This window comes from Triturus cristatus, chromosome 8 (assembly GCF_964204655.1).
Source record: "Triturus cristatus chromosome 8, aTriCri1.1, whole genome shotgun sequence".
In the NCBI taxonomy this organism is placed as follows: domain Eukaryota; kingdom Metazoa; phylum Chordata; class Amphibia; order Caudata; family Salamandridae; genus Triturus; species Triturus cristatus.
The window spans coordinates 905389051-905414674 of NC_140591.1; the positions used below are offsets into that span (position 1 = coordinate 905389051).

General features: G+C 44.0%; 1 protein-coding gene across 4 annotated transcripts in view; it reads right to left on the reverse strand.

Annotated features, from left to right (window-relative positions):
* The window catches only part of ZBTB11 (zinc finger and BTB domain containing 11), a 2099144-nt gene that overhangs the window by 1604137 nt on the left and 469383 nt on the right, over positions 1-25624 (reverse strand). For all 4 annotated transcript variants that reach the window (XM_085622427.1, XM_085622426.1, XM_085622429.1 and 1 more), the window contains exon 3: positions 18766-18997. In XM_085622427.1, coding sequence (XP_085478553.1) covers positions 18766-18997 — 232 coding nt within the window. The remainder of the gene's footprint in view (positions 1-18765; positions 18998-25624) is intronic.

The window sequence follows — 25624 nt, forward strand, 5'->3', positions numbered from 1 at the left end:
TTAAACATAGTAAACACACATCACTATCCCTGAATGTTAACTATAAACACATTTATAATTTTGACGAGCTTGCCTATGCTGTCAATGGCTTGTCCAAAGAAGGGATTGAAAGAGTTCAAACTGGATCAGAAATTCAAAGCTGCTCTGAAGAGTGGAGCAATTTACTTTCTTTTTCGGAGTGCAGAGGTGGGGATTTTTTTTATGTTGTGCCTTCGGTAAAGGAAACTGAAACTTGGCAACACCCTGCTTCTCCTGATGTAAAACTCAGAGCTGGAAAGCGAAAAATGACATTTTCGATTTTGTCTGTTAGTCGTCATTTTGGCTGCTTCCAAACTGTCAGGCAGTGTTGCTGAAGGCATCCTTTGGGCCCCTTTTACTCTTAAATCCCCAGAAATGTAATTAGCATTAGCAATAATATATTTAGTAGTTCGGGAGCAGATGGGACAAGGCAGGCTCATACTTCGCTATTAACAAGACCCAGTACTTCAAGTGCCCGTGGCATACCAGCGGCGGCAGCACGTTTACAGTACAGAAAGCACACATCACAGCTCCAGTCTGGAGAACAGCTCATTAAGAGATATAATGCTTACCGATTTGATCTGCTCCTCGCTTGTCTCTCACTTTCATCTGCATTTCTTCCTCCTCCGCCCTTCCCTCTCACAGCTACCTCCTTCTCGAACCTCCACGTAGCCCGACCTGCCTCGACCACCCTTCTCATTTATCTTTGTTCTCTCCCTTCCCCCGGCTGGTGTTTAGACCCCTTCATCACTCGCACTAACCACTGCTTCACTGTCCCTGCTCACCACTCCGGACACAGTGTCTGTTGTCAGTGGGCCCATCGCACCACGCTATGCGCCATGTTTCCTGCCCCTGTGATGAGACCTGTGGGCGCTGGCCTGCCAGTGAGAGCTCCACCTGAGCGTCTGAGAGGAAGCAGCTGTGCTCCCTCTCTCCCAGGATGCAAGGTAGAAAAAAAGCAGGTGGCGCTGGTTCGTAGCAGTTCAATACTGCTTGCACCACCTGCATGCTAGCAGGCTTTTCCAGGCCTGCTGCTTTGCACCAGCATACGTCGTGCTGGATCAAGAGGGCGGTGCCCGGCTGTGAAAGGCCGGTAGCATGGACTGGAGGAGGAGATTAGCATTAGCGTCATCATGGTGAGGGCAGGCAACGGCTGTAAAAAAAGGCCCAAGAATAATAAATGACAACAGGATACAAAATTTTTAGATACAAGGCGCGAGCTACTCATGGGGGTTCGGCGAGCTACCGGTAGCTCGCGATCGACCGGTTGGAGAACCCTGAGCTAGAGGAATGGGCCACCTCGAAGGCTTTAATTCCCATCACTCAGACGCGGACAACTTGATCATTCTTTCCTCCTTGGTCAAGACCACCACCATCAAAGATGCCCCTCCCCTCAACGCAGCATCCATTGATTTTACCACTGCGTTTGACAAAGTGAACAGATCGAGACTGACAGAAATTGCACAACTGGGGCTGTATTATACAAAGTGTCCCAGAGGCGTGAATCACAGCCATGTGGTAATGTCCACTGCATTTGTGAGTGCCTGAAATACAGGTAGATCCCAACAATTGAATTCCCTGCCAAAAGGAGCTCTTGTTAACATCCTTTTGACTGTGTGTTACCACATCAGTGGAGTGTGGCGCACCAAGAAAGGCATCGGACCATCCCTCCTACCCTTTGTCATCAGAAGTTGAGACAGCACAAGAATAATCCCACAGCAATGTCCTCTCCCAATTATCCCCATCCGCAAACCAGTGGGGTGAATGTCTGCAAAGCTAAAAAATACCTCTCCACGGTAGGTACTGCTAACTCCCACCTCCTCCTGTTGTGTAGTTCCTATATAACCTATACAGGATCTGCATGTTTGGATAACAAACTGTGGGATTGGTGGCAGACTGATTCCGTGCACCCCCCGGTATGTTAGCCTGTCTGTATCAGCTAGCTCACAGTGCCACTAGAATCTCCTCTTATCGGGGAGAGAATAGTTTCTGGCAACCTCAGAACATGACAACTGTGATCCCTCAGGACCGTGGAAACAATATACTACCTTTCTCTCAGTCACTCGTGCTCACTTAGTTTGTCTCAGAGAGATACACAGAATAAACAGGCTGGACGTTTCAATAAGGATTTATTGAACAATTATTCTAGTGTAGAATAGATGAGCTGAAACAACCATTAGACAGTAGCAGAGTTCTATGACTAGAAGTACTAAGAAAGTAAACGGATGGTATCGTTCTACCATTTTGCAGAAATCATGAATATATACAAGTACATAAAATACATATTAACAGGTGCATACTACTACGATGCCTCCCTAACTAGATATACCTAAATGTACCTAGCATCTGTGTAGGTGTTATACTAAGAATCCATCTAGGATCTAGTCAACCCCATTACCTGAGAATGAGAGAATATGGGACCCCGTCCTAGTCTCGAGTTGGACACCCCGCAAGGGATGTTAGACCACTGTGAGCTGGAGTGTCTGCATGCAGGAACCTCAGCGTCTCTGGTCAGTGTGTCAGCCAGGAACGGTCTCCTCTGTCCTTCTAAGCAAGATGGGATGTATATATACACCCATAGGTCTCCCCAAGATGCTTTCTCCTGCCGAATCCAGATGGCCATTGGCTCCATGGCCAGAGAAAAGAAATGGGGATAATGGGCATCCCTGTCGTGTACCCCTACTAATAGGCCAAGCATCTGAACATAATATAGGGGCTGCTCGCAAATCTCCTGCTCTTGGGCCGACATTGTTCCCTTGATGTGGGACTCAGTCCCCCAGCACTCTTTGAAGAAAAAGGAGGGGCCAGGAGAGGTCGCCTCTGAAAAGCATCGGAGCAGTCCCGCGGCTCGGGCTGCTTGCAAATCACCTGCTCTTGGACTGACATCGTTCCCTGATTGGGTGGGACTCCGCCCCCCCAGCACTCCTCAAGGAAGGAGGAGGGACCAAGAGAGGCTGCCTCTGAAAAGCATCAGAGCAGTCCCACATTGTGGGACAAGCCCAGGCGAGTGTGCCTGCGCCAAGACCAGGCATGTCTTCGCCCGGAAGAGCCCGGGCCAACTCTCTTTCCTGTTTGCGCCGTCAGCTGGCAGACTTAAGATGAATAACAATTACCTCTGCTGTTTGGCTCATTCTGCTATTCCAGTTTGTTACCTCTTTACAATGGGCAAACAAAGCTGGAGACTCTGCAAAAGGCTAAATTTATGCAAAGAAACTGCGGAGACCTGGGAAAACCAGACCAGAGCCCTCTTTGACTGATTCCACCACGCTACCTGATATAGATACGCTAACAGAAAAGGTTGAGCTGATTTTAAATACAGCTGACATAATAAAAGGGAAGGAAAACCTACCTAAAGTACCGGACATGTTAAAAAAAAAAAAACCTAGAGCTCTCCATCCTCCAGACGAGTATACCAAGTTTCTAGCGATAAGGTGAAGCAATTTTGGACAATTTGGAGGCCATAGACCACACCTCTCCTAGTACCAGAGAAACCCACTGCCCTGAATTAACCAATATCGTCCCATGTTCCTTATATCCCCAAATTACTATTGTCCCAAATGTGCAATGTCATAATCGCTTTGACCCACTATAATCTATTGGTTTGATTGAAGAAACGCACTCACACATTGAGCCCTTATGCGAAAAGTCCAGTTCAGTCTACCGTAGGAGCACATAAAGCCCATGTGGGAACTAACAGCATTGAAACAATGGATTGTAAATTGGACCATCTTAAAAGTTTAATATTCTCCTTGTCTGCTCAGGTTACTGAGCTTCTATCCAAGACCTTTTGCCGTTGCCGGGATTGTGTGTGCAACAGAGTTATTGGCGCGTCCACCTTGAAAGACCAGCAAGATATCCAGTTCAGACCTCATAACAAGAGGGGGTAAAATTACAAATTTGCATCCAGTCAACACAAGAAAAGTAAATAAAGCATATTCACATATCCCCGCTGTACCTGAAAGCTTACCTAAAAAGGCTTCTAATTTAATCTCACCTGAGGGATCTCTCAGATTCCACACTTCACATAGGTCAAATCATCCAATCATAACGGCACTGCCTGCAGATATTCCATTGAAGGAGAGGAATTGCTCCAACAGCAGAGCCTTGTACCCATTGGGCAACACAGGAGCACCCATTTCCCCTCCATCTAGACATTACCCTCTGAAAAGCCAATCAAACCAGCAGCAAAAGATCTTGGCTCCTAATAGGTCGATTCACATGGTTCACGTCCCCAAACTGAAGCCAGAATCAACAAAGTGATTCATTGGATTAGGGCGGAACAAAATTGCTTATCCGTGGTCACGTCAGATATAAAAAGGCGCTCACTCAATTCATCGTCCGATAATTACATTCAAGTCATTTTGTGCAAAAAACTTTTTGGCTAAAAATCTAATAAACTTTGAATTACGTACTTGTCACCTCTCTGGGGGCACATTGCTGGGAATAATTCTGAAAGCGTTTACCTCATCCATAGACACATTGGGCGGCCCCGCTAGGCCCCTCTCTATTCCCACAGGATATTGTAACTTCCTCACCCATCTAATTTGAACAAAATTGACTAAGTAAATAAATCACAACCGATTTCTTGTATGTTTAAGGAGAATAGCATTTGTATCACAACTAATGTCAGTTCCAAAGTGCCTAACATTGTTAAATGTAACTTAACTTTGAATGAAGTTGGTCGCAGTCCGCGGGCAGTCAACACAAGTAGTATTTCGGCAAATGTTTGCACCAGAGAAAATGCACTTGTTCAGATATCTAGGGATAGGATAGTAGGATAATAAAGAAGGGGTGGGGGGCACAAGTCTATTCTGCCTAACATGGTAGATAGGAACCCCAGCACACAATAAGGTGAGCTACCCAGTTCATGTTATCTATCAGGATCTAAGTGTAACAGCAATAAATGCTTGCCACTTAGTTTTAACTTATTATCTTGGAATATAGCTGTGCCAAACCCAAAGTTGACCGACCCGGATTGAGTGTCTTGTATTGAGGAACACGATGTGTGCTTGTTTCAAGAAACATGGGCCACTGAAAGAGCGGATGCACGAGCTCAGACAAAGAATGGGAATCTTTACATGTTCCTCACCAGGCTGTGTAAGGCCAAGCAGTTGTGCACACTTGGGGAGTGTAAACCAATCCACCCCCTGCTCTGGCCAACCCCAACCCCACCCTGACCCGAGAGCCTCTGATAAAATAGGAAAACTAAAATTATAATAACAATAGCTATTATAATATTATTTTTCCTTTTGTTCAGTGGGGCGATGCTCCTCCGCCTTAGTGGAAGAGGCACCACCTGCATACAACATTATATTCTTCACAGAGCTTATCTCACACAACAAAAGATCAAAAGGTATTTTCAACGCACCTATGCTCCCAGCCCTCGATGCAGTCTCATCGATGCAGACATATTACATGTTATGGGCTTGCCTATCTTTACACTTCTATTGGCACAAAGTCACATCCCATCTGCCACAATGCACAGGGTGCCCAGTGCTAAACACCTGGGCAATATGCATACCAGGATTGTGCGGATATGATCAAAACAACAGAGCCACAGACCAATTTCATCGACTTTGATCATTTACTAGCCTACCGTCTAATCACACCGAAGTGGAAATCCCCCCACACCCAAGGTATGCAAATGTTCGGTGATTGCCTTGGCCCAGGCAGAAAGTTTCGCCCTACACAGAGAAGATACACTTGGATTACGTAAATACCTCTTAGCTAACAGCTGGGACACAAAACTCGCAGACTGCCAAACAGCCCCTCTGCCACCAGATGACTCTCAGTGATTCTTCTACCTAACATCCACATGTCTCAGTCAGCACACTGTTTCACACCTCAGTTTTGCACAGCATGCCCCTCTTGACTGGGCCACTGTGTTCTCAGGTGTTTTCACCACAATCGTCATACTACGCAACAGGAGTCAGTCAGACAATTGTCCATTGATTGCACATAGGGTGACCAACCATCTGTAAATTTCATGGACGGTCCGTTATTTAGGTGTCTAGTCTGTTATAAATTTTTTTTTACGGATGCCGTAATTCTGGGTTTGTAGGAATCTGTGATGCCCCCTGTGAGGGTAGAGCAGCCGTATTCAATTCTGGAGATAACTAACGCCTGAACTGTGGTTTTTAGGTCTGCAGTTTCAAGGAAGGGTTTTAGTTTTCTCAAGTAGCTCAAGTGGAACCTGGCAGTTTTGGCCATCGAGTTGATGTATTCCCGCATATTCAGGTTGCTGTCAAAGGTTATGCCGAGAGATTTAGCAGAATCCACTATGGTTTTGAAGAGTAAGATTTCACCAAAAGAGACAGATTGAGTAAAAATTGACAGAACGACTCAGGAGACTAAAGAATCAGTACATGCTTATTATGAGAGGCTTTGCCATGTGTTTTAACAGTATAGTGGTTTTAAAAGCATAACTGACAAACATATGGTGCATTTAGTATACAAGTTTGTGTTTGGTTTGAAACCGGAGATTAGTAACATGATTCAACAGCATTTGATCTGTTGTAGATGAGATACTACGGTATGCAAAATATTGTAGTGATGATATTGAATCAAGACACAAGAAATTGAAAGAAAAACTAATGTGGGCACAAATGAAAGAAGCACAGAAAGGTGAACATTTTGTGGATTATTCTCAAACAGGTTTCCAAGGAAAAGGTCAGAATGAGAATATTCAAAATGATCAGATTTCTAACATGGGAGGTGTTATGATGAATGGAGGTGTTCTCGCTAAAGGAAAGGGTAGAGGTAACGGTAATAAGGATGACATGAAAAAGAAATATCCTTGTCATGCGTGGGGCAAATTTGGACACTGGAAACATGAATGTAGGGTTTTCCGAGAAAACAATGGAAGAAATCAGAATTTTAATCAACAGATGCAGACTGAGGTGAACAGGAATCAACAGCAGCAGCAACAGGTAGTTACACAGGTACAAATACTTCAAGCTCTGATACCAAATAATGTGAATGCTCAAGTACTTAAGTGCAGTGCAAATGTGGGTTTTCATACGGGAAAACAAGGTGGAAATAACCAATGTACAAATGGCTTCACAATACTGGTTACAGTGCCAGGAGAGTGATTCAAATACATCTCAATGACTGTGCCTGAAGGGGGAGGAGTGCGTGCTTGGCGCATCCCTAGAGGTAGATCAGTGTGGTACTTTTGTAGATGGAGAAGTTGAAGGTAATGTTGTTACATTCCTTGTAGAGACTGGTTCCACCCGTTCCACTGGGAGAACTGTGGAAATCCCAAACCTACACCTCTCGGGAGATACTATCAAAGGTGTAGGTGTTTCAAAACAGCTAATTAAAACTCCAGTGACAAAACCAATGAAGGTACACATTGGAGAGTTTAGGGATTTACAGCAATTTGTGGTGTGTGATAGGAGTCCAGTAAACTTGTTAGGTAGGGACTTATTATGCAAAATTAATTGCACCATCTATTGTACACCAGATGGTACTGCATTTCAAACGCCAGATGAGGATGTTGCGTTCAATGTGATGTTGGCAAGGTAAGGGACAGGAGTGAATGATTTGTATCCTTTATTTACAGTAAAGGATTTGCCTGTTGAACTGAGACACACAGTGATGACTGATAAGTGGGATTTTACAGTGAAAGACATTGGATTGATGAGAGGAGTTTATCCTATTCTAATTTCATTCAAACAAGGTGCAGAATTTTCAGAAACGCCACAGTACAAAATGAGTCCCAAAACTATTGCAGTAGTGACACCAGTAACAGAACAAATGATTGAACAAGGCATTTTGAGAGAGATACTAGGGAGTACTTATAATTCACCTATTATGGGGATTAAGAAACCGAGTGGGAAGTATAGGATAGTTCAAGACCTGAGAAAAGTTAATAAGATTGTGATACCTTGTTATCCAATCGTGCCAAACACAGCAGTGATTCTTAACCAAATTCCTTGTGATGCAGAATGGTTCACTATGATTGATGTGTGCCATGCGTTTTTCTCGATACCCTTACATCCAGATAGCCAATATCTTTTTGCATTCCGGTTCGGAGATCGTGTTTTGGCATGGTGCAGAGTTCCTCAAGGGTATACAGAGTCCCTCAATTTTCAATCAGATTTTGAAAAAAATGTCTGGAGTCATTGGTAATGCCAGAAGACTCAGTATTGGTGCAAGACATAGATGATTTACTTGTTGCATCAAAGATGAGAGAAGCATGTGTGACAGATGCAATTGCTCTACTGAATCATTTGGCAGTAGGTGTGCATAAGTGTCACCAGCAAAATTGCAATTTTGTCAAAAAGATGTTCAATATTTGGGACACAAAATTGAAAAAGGAGTCAGGAAAGTATCACAAGAGCGAATAACTGTGATCTTGCATATGGGTCCTCCCAGAACACAGAAAGAAGTTTGGATGTTCTTGGGTATGGTTGGATACTGCAGACAGTGGATCAGTGTTTTTTTACTGACAGCCAAGCCATTACAGAGATTGACACAAATATGTGATCGATCCAATTGAATTGGATGAAGAATGTATGAGGACATTTGTAGAGTTGTGAGCCAGCCTTTGTCGCGCACCTGCTTTAGGAATGCCAGACAACAGTTAGGACTTCACAATAGTCTGTTGTGAAAAAGATGGTTGTGCACTTTCAGTCCTAGCGCAAACACATGGAATGGCACGCCGTCCAGTGGCATACTTTTCTGCTACTTTGGACTCAGTGGCTGCAGCATAACCAGGCTGTTTGAAAGCAGTGGCTGCTACTTGTGTGAGTTTGGAGCAGAGTGAATCGATTGTGATGGGACATCAATTGAGAGTGTATGTGCCACATTCTGTTGAGTTTTAGTTGACACGAATGAGAACACAACATCTTACAAGCAGTCGATTGACAAGATATGAAAGAGTGATACTGGGAGCAGAGAATGTGACTCTGTCAAGATGTAAGAATCTGAATCCAGCTACATTAATACCAAGTCCAAATTGTGAGGGAGTGATGGACGAAGCAGATCATGATTGTCTGGATGTGACTGAACTGTGTACAAATCCAGATATAAAATACACACCATTGCCAGAATCATATTGTATGATGTTTGTGGATGGATCTTGCTTGAGAGATGAAAAGGTCACTCTTCGTGCTTCTTATGCTGTTTGTACAGTGGCTATGGTTCTTGAAGCTTAATGCTTAAAGGGAATACATTCATCACACATTTCTGAGCTGGTGGCTTTAACCGGAGGGTGTATAATTGACAAAAATCTGAGAGTAACCATATTTACTGACAGTCAATATGGTTTTGGGGTGGTGCATGGTTTTGGAAAATTGTGGATGCAACGTGGGTTTTTGACATCGGGTTCACCAATCCGGAATGGGAATAACATGAAGGATTTGTTGGTTGCATTACAATTGCCCAAAGAGATTGCTGTGGTTAAATGTTCGGCACATAAATCTGGAAACGACTATATGACGAGCGGCAACATATATGCTGATCAAGTTGCATGATGTTGTGCTCAACATTCAATTTAAAAAAAACAAAGAAACGCAAAAATCTGAAACAAATTGTCATCTAATGTTCTCTTCTGTGGAAACATGGGACGAGGTTAGACAGTTGCAGGAAGAAGCTAGTGAGGAAGAAAAAGAAACATGGATTAAAGCAGGCTGCACACGAAGAGCAGAGGATGAAGTGTGGGTGTACACGGATGGGAGACCAATAAGGACAGATAGCTTGTTATCACAGATGGCAAGAATGTATCATGGATTAACACATGTAGGGAGAGATGCTATGATCAGGCTTTTTAAGCAGTCTTGATTCAACCCAAAGTTCATAGTCATTGCAGAAAGTCTTTGCCAAAGGTGTATAACTTGTCAGCAGCAAAATGCATGGAGAAAGACAGTTGTCAGTTGGGGACGAATTGGAAAAGCAGCAGGACCAATTACCTGACTGCAAACAGATTTTATCGAGGTACCACCATGTAATGGTCTGAAATATGTGTTGGTTGTGGTTTGTCTGTTCTCTCGTTGCGTAGAAGCATATCAAATAAGACAAAATGATAGTCCCACAGTTGCTAAATTACTATTAAGAGAGATAATACCTAGATTTGAATTTCCAGTCTCTTTAGAAACAGATAGGGGAACACATTTCAACAATGAAATAATTTGGATAATTTGTGCAGCATTGCAAATTGAGCAAAAGTTATACTGTGTCTATCGAACAGAAGCTTCAGGCGTGGTCGAGCAAATCAATGGCACTATTAAATTGAGATTGTCAAAAGTATGTTCATCCACAGCACTGAAATGGCCAGATGCTTTACCTTTAATTTTGATGAGTCTAAGAAGTATTCCTGATAAAAAAGATTGGAATATCGCCCCATGAAGTGATTATGGGAAGAGCAATGAGGCAGCCAATGGTCCCAGCAAATCAACTGATGAATATAACTGATGATCTAGTGCTTGATTATTGCAAAGGATTGGCTGATGTGGTGCATTCTGTGTCTCATCAGGTTGGAGAAGTTGCAACCACCACTCAGCAAGAACAAGCACATGACCTAAGTCCAGTACAGTGGATTCTTGTGAAGAAACATGTGAGAAAGTCGTGTTTGGAACTATGTTGGCATGGTCCATTCCAAGTGATATTGGTGACAACAACAGCAGTAAAGTGTAGTGGATTACCGAACTGGATACAAGCAAGTCACACAAGAAAAGTCTCAAGTCCACTTGAAAGATCAGAAGAAGAAGAGCAAGAACAGGCTGAGAGTCAAGGAGGGTATGAGCCTGAGCCAAGTTGAATAAAGTGGGTACCAGCTACTGGGTCTCGAGAGACTGTTGTCAATACTAAATGATGGAGAGAATTGGATTCAAGAACCACCACAAACAGGGAAAGAAGCAAGTAAAAGAAGTTGTGAACCTAGTCTTGAATGCGGTGAAACTGTGCAAGTGAAAAAGGCAAGAAAAAGAGACATATGGCTAAAAGGAGTGAAAAGACAGAAATACACTCTGAAAGAAAAAGTTCCAAACACAATAATAGAAGTTTGGAGTCAAACTGAACAAAGTGACTCTGAAGAAGATACAGTTTGGAGAACAAAAAGAGCAAGAGTTTTGAACAAGAAGTATACAGCACCTGAGTGGACATATGTGGGGACTGAAGCAGTTGCACACACAAATCAGTGTGGGGAAGAGACGGTTGCAGAATCAAGTCACAGAAACTGTTATGAGCCATCCTAAATGAACTGTGTAAAAACTGGGGTGCAGAAAATTGAAAAAATCACTGACGAGTGCGGAAAGTTGAAGCTGGAATTGGGTAAAAGGCTGTGAAAATATATATATATATTATCTACTGGCGGTCGCCAGTAGATAGTTATAGTTACAACCTAGTTTCCATATGAAATCTCAAAATTCTATTTTGAATAACTTTGGCGCCGGTTGACGAATCCTCGCGAAATTTTCAAAACTAATGGGGCGCTCCGTTCAGCTCCTACCCTGAAAGTCTCGGGGTGATTTGTCAAGCACAGGCCGAGAAAAAGGGGGGGTCCCAAAACGCGTTTTCCCCATACATTTTTCCATAGGACCTTTAGTCGCAGCTACAGCCCGAACGGCTGAACAGAATTACGTGAAATTTGGCAGAGAGGTAGCCATAAGGTCAAGGAAGTGCCTTTTGCAGGTTACTGCAGGCAACTATAACTCACGCGACCGCAATCCTCTGCTGATGACGTCAGATATTACATCACTGATGACATAGGTCTTTCTGAAAAATAAATATTTGTAATATATGTATAGCTAAAGATTAATGGAAGAAAACATGGGTAAATAAGTGTCTAAATACAGTGATGTAATATCTGACGTCATCAGCAGAGGATTGCGGTCGCGTGAGTTATAGTTGCCTGCACTAACTATAACGGGGGAATTTCAATGGTTTTTCACGAGTGAAATGTCCAGCTAACTAGAACATGTGTGAAACCTATGGTTTTTTAAGTGAATATATATATATATATATATATATATATATATATATATATATATGGTGAAGCAGAAAGGCTTAAAGAAGTGCTTGTATACACTATACCAGGTTTGTTTTGCTTTTTTCTTCAGTTTTTAGTTTAGTTCTAGTCTAGTTTTTGATTTTACAAAATGTTTGATTTTTATAATATAAACTGGCAAAAGCAGATTTAATAAAGACTGGATATCAGAATCAAAGTTATAAACATAGATGTATTAATGCTTACTTTGGAAGCGTTTTACTACTAATGTTTGTTTGGTTAACATTAATTTTTGTTGTGCCTTATGTAGGAAGGTGGAATCTGACTAATGGTTGCCCCCAACTTTTTGCCTGGTATTTGAGTGGTTTTTGACTAGTCTGGCTGGGATCCTGCTATCCAGGACCCCAGCCTATCTGCTTTCTCCTTAAAACTGATGTGAGTACCCTAGGTACAAACCCAATTGGATGCTGAAGATGCCCTGACAGTCCCTTGTAGATGGTACCCTAGGTACCCAGGGCATAGGTCCCTCAGTAGGCCTACCAGGGCTGCAGCACTTATTGTGCCACCCTGGGATAGCCATACAAACTGACACCACCAGACCACTACTGTAGTCTGGGTGAGGTGGTGCTAGCACCCCTTACAGGGATATAGGTACCCTATATCCCACCCCATTACAACACATATACTCTCATAGGTCACCCCTATAAGCAGGCCTTGCTAATCCTACAAGGCAGGGTGCTGAGGTATGTGTGAGGGGGGACCCCTACCTGAGTAGGGCCTCTCTGCAACCTTTGTAAAATCATTGCTGGGTTATTTGTAGTGTAGCCATACCATATACTCTTAACCGCATTATAAGTCTATCGCGATGGCTACACAGAACCATATCGTGTTTGGTGTCAAACATGTAGGAATCCTACCCCCAGTCCAGCCATGGGCATGAGGGCACGATTCCCCCCTGCTAGAGGGGCGATATGGGAAAAGCGGCAGAATTCAGACACCAATTTAAAAGTGCACACGTAGTACAAAATGGCTACTACCCGCCACCCACACGACTCTGGCTGGCTGTTGCTGTGGAAAATCCCAGCCTCGCCAGCTGCACAATAGGGCTCCTGTGGCAGGGAGGTGCTAGCATCTCCCCAGACAGGATATGTGGATTGGAACAGGGTGGGTGCACCATATGTTGCCTTTCAGAGTTGCACGTAGGCAGCTACAGCGCCTACATTCTGCATACACCGCCTGGAACCGGTTCAGGGGCATCCTGCCCATCGCCCAGGCGGGAAACACACAAAGGGGAGAGGGTGTAGCCACCCTTTCCCGCCTCACCTCTCATTGGTGGACACTACTCTGGACACTCCCCTAATCTTGGGGATAAAGGTGAATAACGTGGCCCCAGAGCCTCAGATTAATCTTGGACTTCCCAGACTTGACCTTCGACGAGCTGCTGCCCAGCTGACTGAAGAAATCTCCCTTGGGGTAAAGGAGTTACCCCCCTGCTTGGCGTGCACCTGAAACACTGCAAGTGACCCGGTTGGAACTTCGCTGCTCCTACGGACTTCGTCGACTTCCAGCAATCTTGAGGTGGGTTTCCTAAGCATCCCAGAGGCCAGTGAGCGTGCACAGCAAGTCTGAGCACCGTGGACCGCGTGGGTGCCGAGATTCCCAATACCCCAGGACACCGGCAACCTCTTGCATAGCACACGACCCTGACCAGTGGGGAAGTTGTGCTTTGGCCCATTTTTGAGCCAACCACCAAGCAGCAATTGTGCCAAAGATCAGCGCCCTAGCCCCCTCCAGTGGCCCGTGGGCTCTCATTTACGCACTCCATTTTGCTGCCTTCCGCAGTCCGTTGTCTCTCGACTTGTGGGCCCGAGCAGAGGACAATCTCGACATTTAAGAGTTCCCCTGGTTGCTCCAGGCCTGCTCTACAGTCTCTCCAAAGGAGACCTCTCACAGACCTCGTGGGTCTGCACCAGTAGCTGATTTGTTCATCTTGCGTGGGTTGCGGTTGCCAAGGCTTAGTGGATCCAATCCGGACACTAACACCGCAGCGACCCTCATCCGACGTGGGACAGTCGCCCTCCCGAAACTGGCCTTCCTTGAAGCCTCCCGAAGCCCGTGGCTGCAGATCCAAGCTACACCTCTTTCCTCTTGAAGCACCCGACATTGAAGGGCTCTTTCCTTTGAGCTCCCTGGTCACTGTGCCGTGACCCAGACTCTGTCCCCTCTGCTTTCAGGTTCTTCTCTGCAAGATCTACAACTTCAACCTTCACGGCATCAACAACGCTTTTGGCTAGCAGCAGTTTTGTACATTTTCCCATTGAAAATCAGCCCCCGACCCGACATCGAAAACGACCTATGCACCCGGCTTCCCTGGGGCAGGTAACAGTGGTACCTCGGTACTCTCGTGGTAATGGGCTCCTCAAAAGCTTAACTCTAAAGTTTTAACTTTTAACTCCTGCTAGAAGTGACTTTAATCTGTTTAAATCAAACCGCGACATTCTCCATAGGCTTTAATAGAGATCCCGATAGCAGCTATTTCCACTGCACGCGCCTCTCGTGGGTCCCCTTCCTCATAACCTGGGGTGGATTCTTAAGGGGTCAGAGATCCTAAATGCCCTAGGCATTGTCTGTAGAATTGTTGTGGTTCTTATACCATTTTTTTAATATATGGTTTGGTCCCCCCCCCGGGGCCCTATGATTCCAGTGCTATTTATTGTATCTATCAATGCTTGTTTGAATTGTAACTTTGCCTCAGCCTCATAAAGAGACTTGTGGGATTCTGTTTAGAATAAATACATATATTTTATATATATACCTGTGTGGACTACTCTTTCATTTGGTCATTCAAGAGGTTATCTATGGTAAAACAATAAGCTTAACACTCCTTCAAGACTTAGCCTGAAGGCTGCTCTCCACAGCTACCACTAGGATAGCTTTCTTTAAAGGTTGTCTTAAACCTATCATCAATAAAAGTCAAATTGGACTGGTGCAAGGTGTCCCCTATAACTAGGAGACAGCATATGCCAGGCCAACTTCTCACACCTTATTTTATGTATCCTACTAAAAATAATGTTACTACTAATAGTACCTTGAGTGAAAAAGTAGATGTGGGAAATGTTGGAGAAGAACCACAAACTAATACAGAAAAAATAACCAGTGATAATATATGTCATCAAGATAACTCTATTAATGATTTATCATTAAATGTTTTTACTAAACTTTTGTATGAGTATGTTGACACTATGGATGCGAGAGATTATTGTGTGGCATTCAATTACCTTTGTCTGTGTCTGAGGGGGTAACTTATCATCGGCCTTTCAGTTATGGAGTTTCATGTAGTGTTTTAACAAGTCTGTTTTATGAGAAGCGTAATTTGCAGTATTATTATTTGAATTATGATTTTGTATTTTCTGAAGTGCCACTTAGAATAAATATGAATAGGGTAAATAGTGTGAAAAATGCAGAGTACATGGGTGAATTTTTCATACGACTAAAACAATAGATACTGTATATGCATATCATAATAATTTAACATATAGTTTATGTCAAGAAGAGATTGAGTTTATAAATTTAGTAGAAGATAGAAGACAGAGTTTTAAAGAAAAAGCTGCTAAGGAAAAGTCATGTGTACCTCCATGGGCTTTCAGAGAAGGTGATTACAAGAAGGGTGAGACATATGCTGCAATGACTCTGGAGTGGCATCATAGGGGAAAACTTTGATTATTAAGATTAAAAACAGATTTTAACATTTATTTCCTTGGTTCCAGTGAATGGGATCATGTTTCCTAAATTACGTGAGGATGGGGAATACGAGGTGGTACGGATCCTGTTTACCCTGGAATATATTAAGTGTGTGGTAAGAATGCCTACTATAGGTGGCTTGGTATGGGTGTTGTTATATGGGGATAGTTTCACCTAATGTGTATCATCTAGATAAGAGTCATGGAATCAATGAAAAGAAGAGTGGTTTAACACGAAATAAAAGGGGAATTAGTGCTGCAGAAATTGTGGGTGATATTTTTGGAGCATTGAGACCTTTAGTTGGGGTAATATTACATTCACAGTAAATTGTCTACAGTGGTTAATTGTTTATCAAAAGATACTGCTGGTGGGTTCTTGATGATTGATACAGAAATGGTTGCTATAAGATCTATGGTCTAACAAAATAGACTTGCCCTTGATGTATTATATGCAAAAGAGGGTGGAGTCTGTAGCATGTTGCAAATTCAACAGTACTGTACTTATATCCCTGACAAAAGTAGGAGTATGGAGGGATATATTAAGAATATTACACATTTGCGGGAAGATTTAACTTAACTGAAGGTTGATGGTGCTTGGGAGAGACGTGGTAAGGGTTTCTCCTCAGTGGGTAATTGGATGGCTACGTTTGGTAATAGGGAAGATACTGTAGCTACAAGGATACTAATGCTGATGTTAATATAAAAGTGTTGCAAATGTAAGAAACAAACACTGGATACTAAATGGAGTGCGAGAAAGAGAGAAGAGATAGAATTGGAAGACAGAAGAGGAATTTACAATGAAATAATGAAAGATATAGATGGGGTTTGGTTGAAACAAAAGAGAACTACGGCTTTTTAAATAGTATAAATGATGCTAATCAGATTTTTGGGTTGTGTTTTTATGATGGCTTACGTTGCCATCAAAGCGGGGTTTGATGGAGCAGGGTTTTCACAAAATAAAACCTGCTCGGATTGAACTCTTCTGTGTGTCAAATACTAACCAAGAAACACATGAAACTAATAAAATAAGACTAAAGATGAAAACTGCGCAAGCGCGTGCTGGGAGTGTTAAGACTAGGCCGCAAATGCTCACGACTAATGTAGAAAACAAGTCAAAGGTTGAGAGCTTATTTTTCACTAATAAATAGAAAATAAATATGCAGTGCATAAAGAAAAGGAAAACAAATGAAAAACATTCAAAGTGCATTTGCTAGGAGAATTTTTATAAAGTGATGATTAATGCATGTATTTGTCTTTCCTAGAAGTATAGTTTGCTGCCCTGCAAAAAAGGCACAAGAGACATTTTAGAGTTAACAGTGTAAATACTAGAAATGTAGAGAGGCGAGAGAGAACACTGTGAGCTGACCTTCGCAGGCTCCTGATGAATGGCCAAGGTTGTGCAGAGAAAAAACAAGAAGACTGAACTTTGTTGCCAAGCAGAGCATGAAGACATTTGTTATAATACAATGTTACATGAGTGAGATAGAGAGACGTACAAACACGGAAGCTCATCATTAGGGTTTCCTCTGCTAGAAGTGATTACAGTGTGTATAGTTAGAACAATAGGGATTTTATGGAGTTAGGCACATCGAGAGTGGTGTGATTGAACACCCCTTGTTTTTGACCAATCATAAAGTCCGAATTTATGTGAGATGAAACAATGAGGGTTGGACTTTTAGTGAATTTGAGGTATAACGAACTGTACTAAGGGGTGGGGTTTTTTCTCACGCGTTTCCTTACTTTGCCAGAGGAGAGAGGTGTGACACTGTTTCCTATATTCTATGGGCTGGCTGTTGTTCTGCTGATCCTGACTCTTTGACTTTGCTCCTTGACTCTTCTTGAAGGGCCTAGCTTACTCTCATGGCCAGAGGGTAGATTTCAGATTTCTTGAATCTTGTATGATCGGTTAGTATGATATTCTGAATTTGCATAACTTATTTGTAAATTATTTATTCATTACTCTTTTTTTTCTCTACGCCTATCCACTCATTCATTGCGCTGACAGTTGAGATATAAAACTGCCATTATATTTGCTAATGATTCTCTCTTTTGTGATGATTCATGAGTCGAGCTGTATTGTACTTGATGAGCAATCACATTATTTGGATAAAGTATAACTTACGAATGAGTTTGTCTTTATTAGAGTCAGTTATTAGTTATATGTGATGCTTATTCTATGGTCGTATGTTTTGAGATTCCAATATTATTTTGCCAAACCCCAATTGACTTATAAAGATTTCATCACCAAGAAAAAATAAATAAAAATGAACCAATTGGTAAGTTTGGTTTAAATTCACCCAGCGTGAAAGGGACTGTAGCGTATTGAAATTGGGTTCAGATGGTAAAATTGTAAGTTCCTGAAACGATGGATCAATTGTTAAGCTTTGGGAGTTCAGTATCATTTTGGTATCCTGCAAAGTTGGTGATGGCCCAAGGGGCACATCTTTTTATTTTACCACAACTCAAATACAGCCAGAGTATTCTTGGCGCCATGAGAAAGACGGAACCAAGTCTACAGCTATAACACGGACTTTGTTTTTTGGTGACCATATGTTTTGCCCTATGGCCGAGTTTGCTTCTACACCATTTTATTCATTGGTGGGGGAAGTTGTCCCTGAAAGGAGGACTGATGTGTTTAGAAGTGATTTCAGTAATATGTGATAGTCACTGTTGTTAACTGTCTGACAGGTTTGCTCCTCTCCCTTTTAGACCCCTGTAGAACTTGAGTCTGACTTTGGCTAAACAAACACTCAGTGAAAGTGTTCCACTGCAGTGATGTTTGATTATGTTAACTGTAAAGCTGTTTGAAACTGTGGTTATTCATTCCAGAATGCATACCTCTTAAAACATATTTGATAACGGTCATGTTGGTTTTGTACAATCAATATTCAAAAAAATGTAAATTAAATTACTGGTCAATAATTAATCAAGTACAACGCTACATAAGCATCACAATCAAATAAATTGATATACTCAATTTTCTCCTTCATCGAAGGTAAAGCATAATTGCCAGCACAGCATTCTGTTCACAATTTTAAACGACAGGTCCTTCCTTACCGGAGAGATCAACAACTGCATCGTGGCTTGACACGGCACCCTTTTCTAGTAACAGCTCTCTGAAGTACTCACTGCTGGCAGCTAGGACAGCCTTGTGTGCTTTGTACTCTTCTCCTTCGATCAGTAGTGTGACATCACAGAACTGGTTTGCGAGCCTCTGCTGATTGAGCTGATTTAAAATAGTTTCACTATGGTTTGAGGAAGTCTGCTTTATCGAGCCTTTACTGTCGACCTGGATACAAACAAAAAAGAAATCAGGTTTAACACTTAAATTTCATTCATTTATTGTGTGTTTTTCTCATTTGTCAATTAGTTTCGAATGGGCTGTAATTGAATGACAAGTTATACCAGTTTTGCCTAAGTTAATGCACATCATATAACCAATGAGAGTCTCATATTATGTCATACAATTTATCTATTCCAAAACTGACAATACACCTCATAGATCACAGAAGGAAGACTTCTGACAGAATTAAAACAATCCAGATTATATGTTTACCATACACTGGATCAACAGGGTGGAACATCTCATTATGCATACATTTTTAATATTTTTGTAGCATAACCAGTTTTCAGTAACAGGGAAAAATATATATTAACCACGGGGGTTCTCTCAACCGCACCATCTCTCTCATTTACCTCCCAAGGTCTACTTGGCTTAAACGAGATAGGTATCGAAGGGAGACAGACGAGGAGGCCTCCAGCCAAAATTGAGGGGTCCTGTTGCCACATAGTGCTTGCTGCTTCTGCACTACTGACCCTGGCGGGAGCATAAGCCCAGGACGCCGCATTCTCCTTTCAAAGAACTCACCCCACAGCAGTAATCCAGGCCGCCAACCACCCTGGTGGGACCACAAGTCCCAGGGTGCAACGCATGAAAGACCAGCCCCACTCACAAAGGTGTCAGAGGTGGGGGGGGGGGGAGGAGTTTCGACCGCTCTACAAAGAGCAGCCTCTCCCTTGCGGCGCGGGACGCGCACAGGCCGCGCCCGTCACCGCCAGGAAGAGGCAGGGTAGGGCCATCCCCCTTTTGCCGCCTATTCGACCCCGGAGGAACTACTAATCATCAAATAAGGTACTATGCTGATCTGTGTTAGCGCACTATTCCTTGAGTGAAACTTGGGCCCTTAATGACACTTAAACGTACTTAACAACTTGCTACTCGGAACAGACTACGCTGCACCCTCGCCTCTGATAATATTTGTTTTGTTTTTGTATTGTATTGTATTGTATTGTATAAGCTTTTGTATAGCGCTAAATCTGCCACCCTACGGGTATCCTGGCGCTGAGAGACTTTGATAACCTGATACAGCACAAAACGAATAGCCAATGGCCAAGATCGATGTCATCTATTCCTGGCGAAATAGCCAGGTCTTAAGATCTTTCCTGAAACCCAGCAGCGTTTTAGCCTGGCGCAGCTCTAGGGGGATCAAATTCCAAAGGCGGGCTGCCGCCGTGCTGAAAGCCCTGCCTCCCATCTTGGTGAGTTTTACTCTGGCGACAGCTGCCAGGCTTTGACTGGTGGACCGGAGGAGTCTTTTTGGTTCATACCAGGCGAATCGTTCGCGCAATGGTAGCGGGCCAGTATTATGTAGGGCCTTATAGACCATGACCAACGACTTGAAGTCAATCCTCTTTTTGACAGGAAGCCAATGGAGGTCCCTTAATGCCAGCGTTGCAGAAGAGTCAAGCTGTCTCCGGAGGGCCAATTTGGCTGCAGTAGACTGTATTCTTTGCAATCCCTGTACGATATAGAGGGGAGCACCCAGGTACAGTGAATTACAGTAGTCCAGTCTACTCAGGATCACACTCTGGACCACCAGGGACCTTGCCTCATTAGGGAGTAGCGGGAGAATTTGACGAAGAGCTCTCAACAGAGCAATACAGGTGCCGATTGTTTTATTTGCCTGAGATTGCAGCTGAAGGTCTTCGTCCATCATTACCCCCAAGTTACGGACTGTTTTTGCTGCAACTATAGGGGCATCCTCTGGCCAAAGCCGGAACTCGCTCAGAAGATGTTTAGACATTTTGGCTGTGCAGCAGTGCAGTAGCTCCGTTTTCCCGGCGTTCAGCTGCAATGAATTGGCCCTCAGCCATTCAGAGACCTTCCTCATGCATGTCTGGAAAGAACTCAAAGGGACTGCGTGCTCTCCTTCCATGGAGAACATCAGCTGAATATCGTCCGCATAGTTAACCACCTCGATCCCATAAGATTTTATTAGAGGGATCAGGGGCCCTAAGTAGACATTGAAGAGGATTGGGCTGATAGCTGAGCCCTGAGGTACTCCATGGCATACCGGGGACCAAGGGGAGACAAATGGCGTCGGGGTCACTGCCTGTTTACGGTCAGTCAAATAGGACTGTAACCATTCCAAGGCACGGCCCGTCACCCCCAAACCTTCCAGTCTTGCCAGCAACACCGAGTGACTAACCGTGTCGAAAGCGGCCGACATGTCCAACAGCACCAACACTGAGGAGCTGCCACTGTCGGCTCGCATTCGAAGTTTGTCCAAGACGGTCGTCAACGCGGTTTCCGTCCCATGCCCTGGTCGAAAGCCAAACTGGTCCCTATCCAGGAGCAGATGTTCTTCCAGGAAATTAGACAGGGACTTGCTGACCAGTTTTTCCAAGATTTTAACTGGAAAAGGTAAAAGGGATATTCAACGGAAATTGGCTGGCAGCGATGGATCTAAGGAAGGATTTTTCAGTAATGGGGTGACTACCGCCTGCTTCCAGCCACTTGGTACAATTCCTTCATTCAGAGATTGGCAGCAGATTTGCCACAAATCCGGAAATAGGTCGGGGCTGAATTCCTTCCAGATCTTATGAGGAAGGGGGTCAAGAGGTGACCCAGAAGATATCTCCCGCGCTATGCTATTAAAGGAGTCTTCCGTGGGGGGTTTGAAATAGCTCAAAGAGATATCTCTCCTGATGTCTACAGTAGTCGGGGGGATCTCGATGACACTCTGATCAAACCCACCCACGATATTATTGACCTTGTCAATAAAAAATGTGGCAATTTCGTTGCACAGGTTTTGTGATGGCTGAACAGTGCTAGCCAGGCATCCTGGATTACTAAGGTCTCTAACTATGTTGAAAAGAGCCCTGGTTCCATTAGATGCCTGCAGAATAGAGCTAGCGTAGAATTGCGACTTGGCCTCCCTGATGGCCGTCTTGTATTGATATTGTATTATTTTTAGAGCTATTTTGTCTGCTTCTAAATACCGCCTGCGCCAGCTTCTTTCGGCCTGTCGGCTCGCTAAGCGTAGTGTTTTAAGCTCCTCCCTGAACCAGGGGGCTGATGGGGTACTACGCATTCTAAGCTTTTTGTTTGGTATATATCCCTCCAGCACTTGATTGATGGAGTTACTATAACTATTATAGTTCTCTCCAGGCGCCTTCTCTGGGTCAAACAAATTCCGTCTTGAGAAAAGAGGGGTTGTGCCCCTCTTGGAGAGCTTAGCCCAGTCCCTTCCCCACCTGAAGTTAGCTTGTTTGTTCCCTACTGGTTTGTCTCCTTGTAAAATCATCCTGAACTGAATCAATAGTGCCTGATGGTTGAAGTCCATGCCTGGAGGTCTATAACTGACCATACCCGTCAGCATTCTCCCTTTAGCCTCCTGTAGGGTAAAGCCCAGGACCTCATATCCTGCTATGTCTTTAATCGGTAGTGGGGCACAGTCCCACTTCTTCTTGAAGATCAGCCCTACCCCACCTCCTCTCCCCGTTAAGCGTGGTTTCTGAAGAATCTTATAGCCAACAGGGCATGCCAGTCCTAGTTCCACTGAGGAGTTCGGGTTTACCCAGGTCTCAGTTATAAACAGCAGATCGAGATCTAGATCTTCCAACAGGTTACAGACATCTTGGTGGTGCTTAATGAGAGACCTGCTGTTGATCAGGCCGCATGTCAGGACCTGCCGATGTTCCTCCTGCTGCCTGTTGCCTAGTTTTAAAAGGGTGTCTCTGGAATAGCAAAGTCTGCCTGTGCAGTTTAGGGCAGCATTACTGGCGCTAAGCGCGGTCGAAGCGCGGACGGGCGCAGACGGGCTTGCCTCTGGCGCGCCATCAGCGCGCCCGCTGCGCACGTGCGCTGCGCGCTTGCGTTCCCCTCATTAAATACAGTTGGCCGCTAGAGCGCTAACAAAAATGGCGCCCGGAGGATGTCCCTACAATGGTGGAATATCGCCAATAGCGAAGTGATGATTGTTTTAAGGTGCAGGTAAATGGGCACAGTAAAAATACAATACAATACCACAGTACCACGGTTTTTCTTAAAAAAAGATTATCCCAAAGCTGTCTCACATAGACTCTTTATCGTGCCTAACTAATTCATTGATAGTGCTATCATGGGAAAAAGGAAAGCTATGGAAGGATCGGGGGGGGGGGGCAAACGGAGCACCAGGCGGCACGGGTAAGGGGAAAAAGGCAAAGAAAACCACCAAGAATATTAACAACTATTGTGTGATTGATAGAATCGAGACCTTAATCACAGAATGAGAAGGGATTCTAGTAGCTGAGTTGCCGGCGGCCACTGGTGTCACCAAATCCCCACTCGAGAGGAGTTGTAGGCAACCGCGCCCAACTATAATACCCTCAATGTTTCAGAAATCCCCCCACAACCGTGCCTTATTTAGTAGTGAGGTTGACCACTTTGCATTAGGGCAAGGGGAAATTGCTTCCACCCAGCAAAATAATAATTCCCTGAGTATTGATCCTGTAAATCATTTAGAGCCCTCAGTAATCATTTGTTCTAACCGCTTTGCAGCACTCGCTGAGGATCCTGACTCTCTGGAGGAATTAGTGCACCAATGTCCAACCCCAAGCCCAAGCACTACCGAAAGCTCATTTGAGTCAACAGGAACTGGTGCTCTTACACCTGAAGATCCTATGCAGATTGTCAGCGCCCTTAGGATAGAAATAGATGCGATGAGGGTGATGATCGAGGAGCTAGTGGCTGTAGTCAAATCAATAACTCCGGGTTGCACGCTACATCAGCCAGCAGCTAGCTGCCCATCCAATTCCCATCCCAACGGGCACTCACAAATGCACAATCTATCGCTCACAAAGGTTCTCTCCCATCCCCCAAAGCACCCGCCGTCCAGGCCTTTAAGGCATCCAACTATAAACAGGTGGTCTCCTCTCAAGCCGCTGTTTCCATTAGTCAGGCAAAACATCTTCGTCTGCAAACCAACTCAAAGCACACTAGACACCTTAATATATTAGCAAATCCCTATCAGCGCCCCAAAGAGTCCTGTTAGTCAGAAAAATCTTCAAATCCTCCACCTGCACAGACACGCACAGTCTTCATGGTCAATGTCCCCAAGCTTAATTTGCATGGTGACCGTGAAAAGGAAGACTCTTTGAAAAACAAGGCTAAACATTGGATTCGTCATGTCAGGGTCTGTCGATCACTGATACGGGACGACATAGCTAGGGCACGGAGATGCATGCACCACAGCCAACCTCTGGATCACATTGAACTTACTCTGACAAAGCCCGATTTGGATGCAAACTTGTTAGCATTAGAATATAGGACTTGTCCTCCAGGGTCCTCAGTCATTCAGTTTAGAAGTTTTCCAGCAATTGCTGATACTAGAGCACAGGGTAAAGCACCAGAGTCGAGTGCAGAAGGAGGGACCACACTAGATACCAACGATTGACTGAGAATAGTCCCTGTCTTACATCTAGAGTCTATGGACACCCCCCACAACAGTAACCCAAGAAGCCCCCTAAGCACACAACTCCCAACCGTTCCTGACCAATTACCGATAAATCCAATCCACACTGACCACATTAGTTGTTATACTGATGAGCTGAGGGATCAGATTGCAGTCTCAAACATGACACAGAGAGGACTATCTCTAATGCTTTCCCCGATCCATCGCCCCAATCACAAGCAACATTCCCCCGGTCTGGCCCCTCAATCACACCTTAAAATCATTTCCTGGAATGTAGCCGGACTTAGCAGCAAATTGCTATTGCCCGAATGGAACAAACTAACAGAAGCACAAGACATCTGCCTCTTCCAGGAAACTTGGAGCTTAGTCCCCTTTTATAAATCTGGTTATACCTGCTTTTTTCTACCAGCTGTCACCACAGGGAGAGGACGCCCCTCGGGAGGTCTGACTGCATGGGTTAACATTGGTTTGGGTTGTAGAATCATCGAACAAAACTGTGCAAATCTAGATATAATGAGGCTTACCATCAACGGGAAAAAAGGAGCCTTAACTCTTGAGTTGTTTAATGTGTATGTAAGGGGGACAAAAGGGGGTGCATCCTCAGCTATTGTTTTATCTCTAGAGCAAGAGTTATCTAGTTGCGATCCTGACTCACATCTTGTGATAGCGGGAGACTTTAACTGTATGTTGAGCCTCTCAGCACGGGGGACATGTTGGGGCTGGAGGAGGACGATACAAGATGGGGTATTCCCCCCCTAAGTATTCCCCCCATTAAAAGATGGACACGGGTTGCAATCCAGGTGAATGCACTTGCTCTGGAATCTGGGCTGAGGGCTGCAAACGGTAGAACACTGTCGGATGCTGAAGGGGCTTGTACATACAACAAAATCAGCTGTCCGTCTCACATCGACTACATCTTAATAGATGTAAGATTGTGGAGAAACATGATTGACATGGAAGTTGTCCCTACTATCGACAGCGACCATAACCCCCTTTGTTTGACTATGAAGGCTCTCTGGACCTCTTCTTGCCCTGCCCCTGATGCAACTAATAATTTGGCAACCAAGGAAGTGGCCCCTTCTAATTGCAGAAGATACCTCAAATGGCCTAAAGTTGCTGCTAATGAATCAAAAATGGCTGTAATTAATCGAGCCCTGGTAGAAAGCATAGCCGACTTAGAG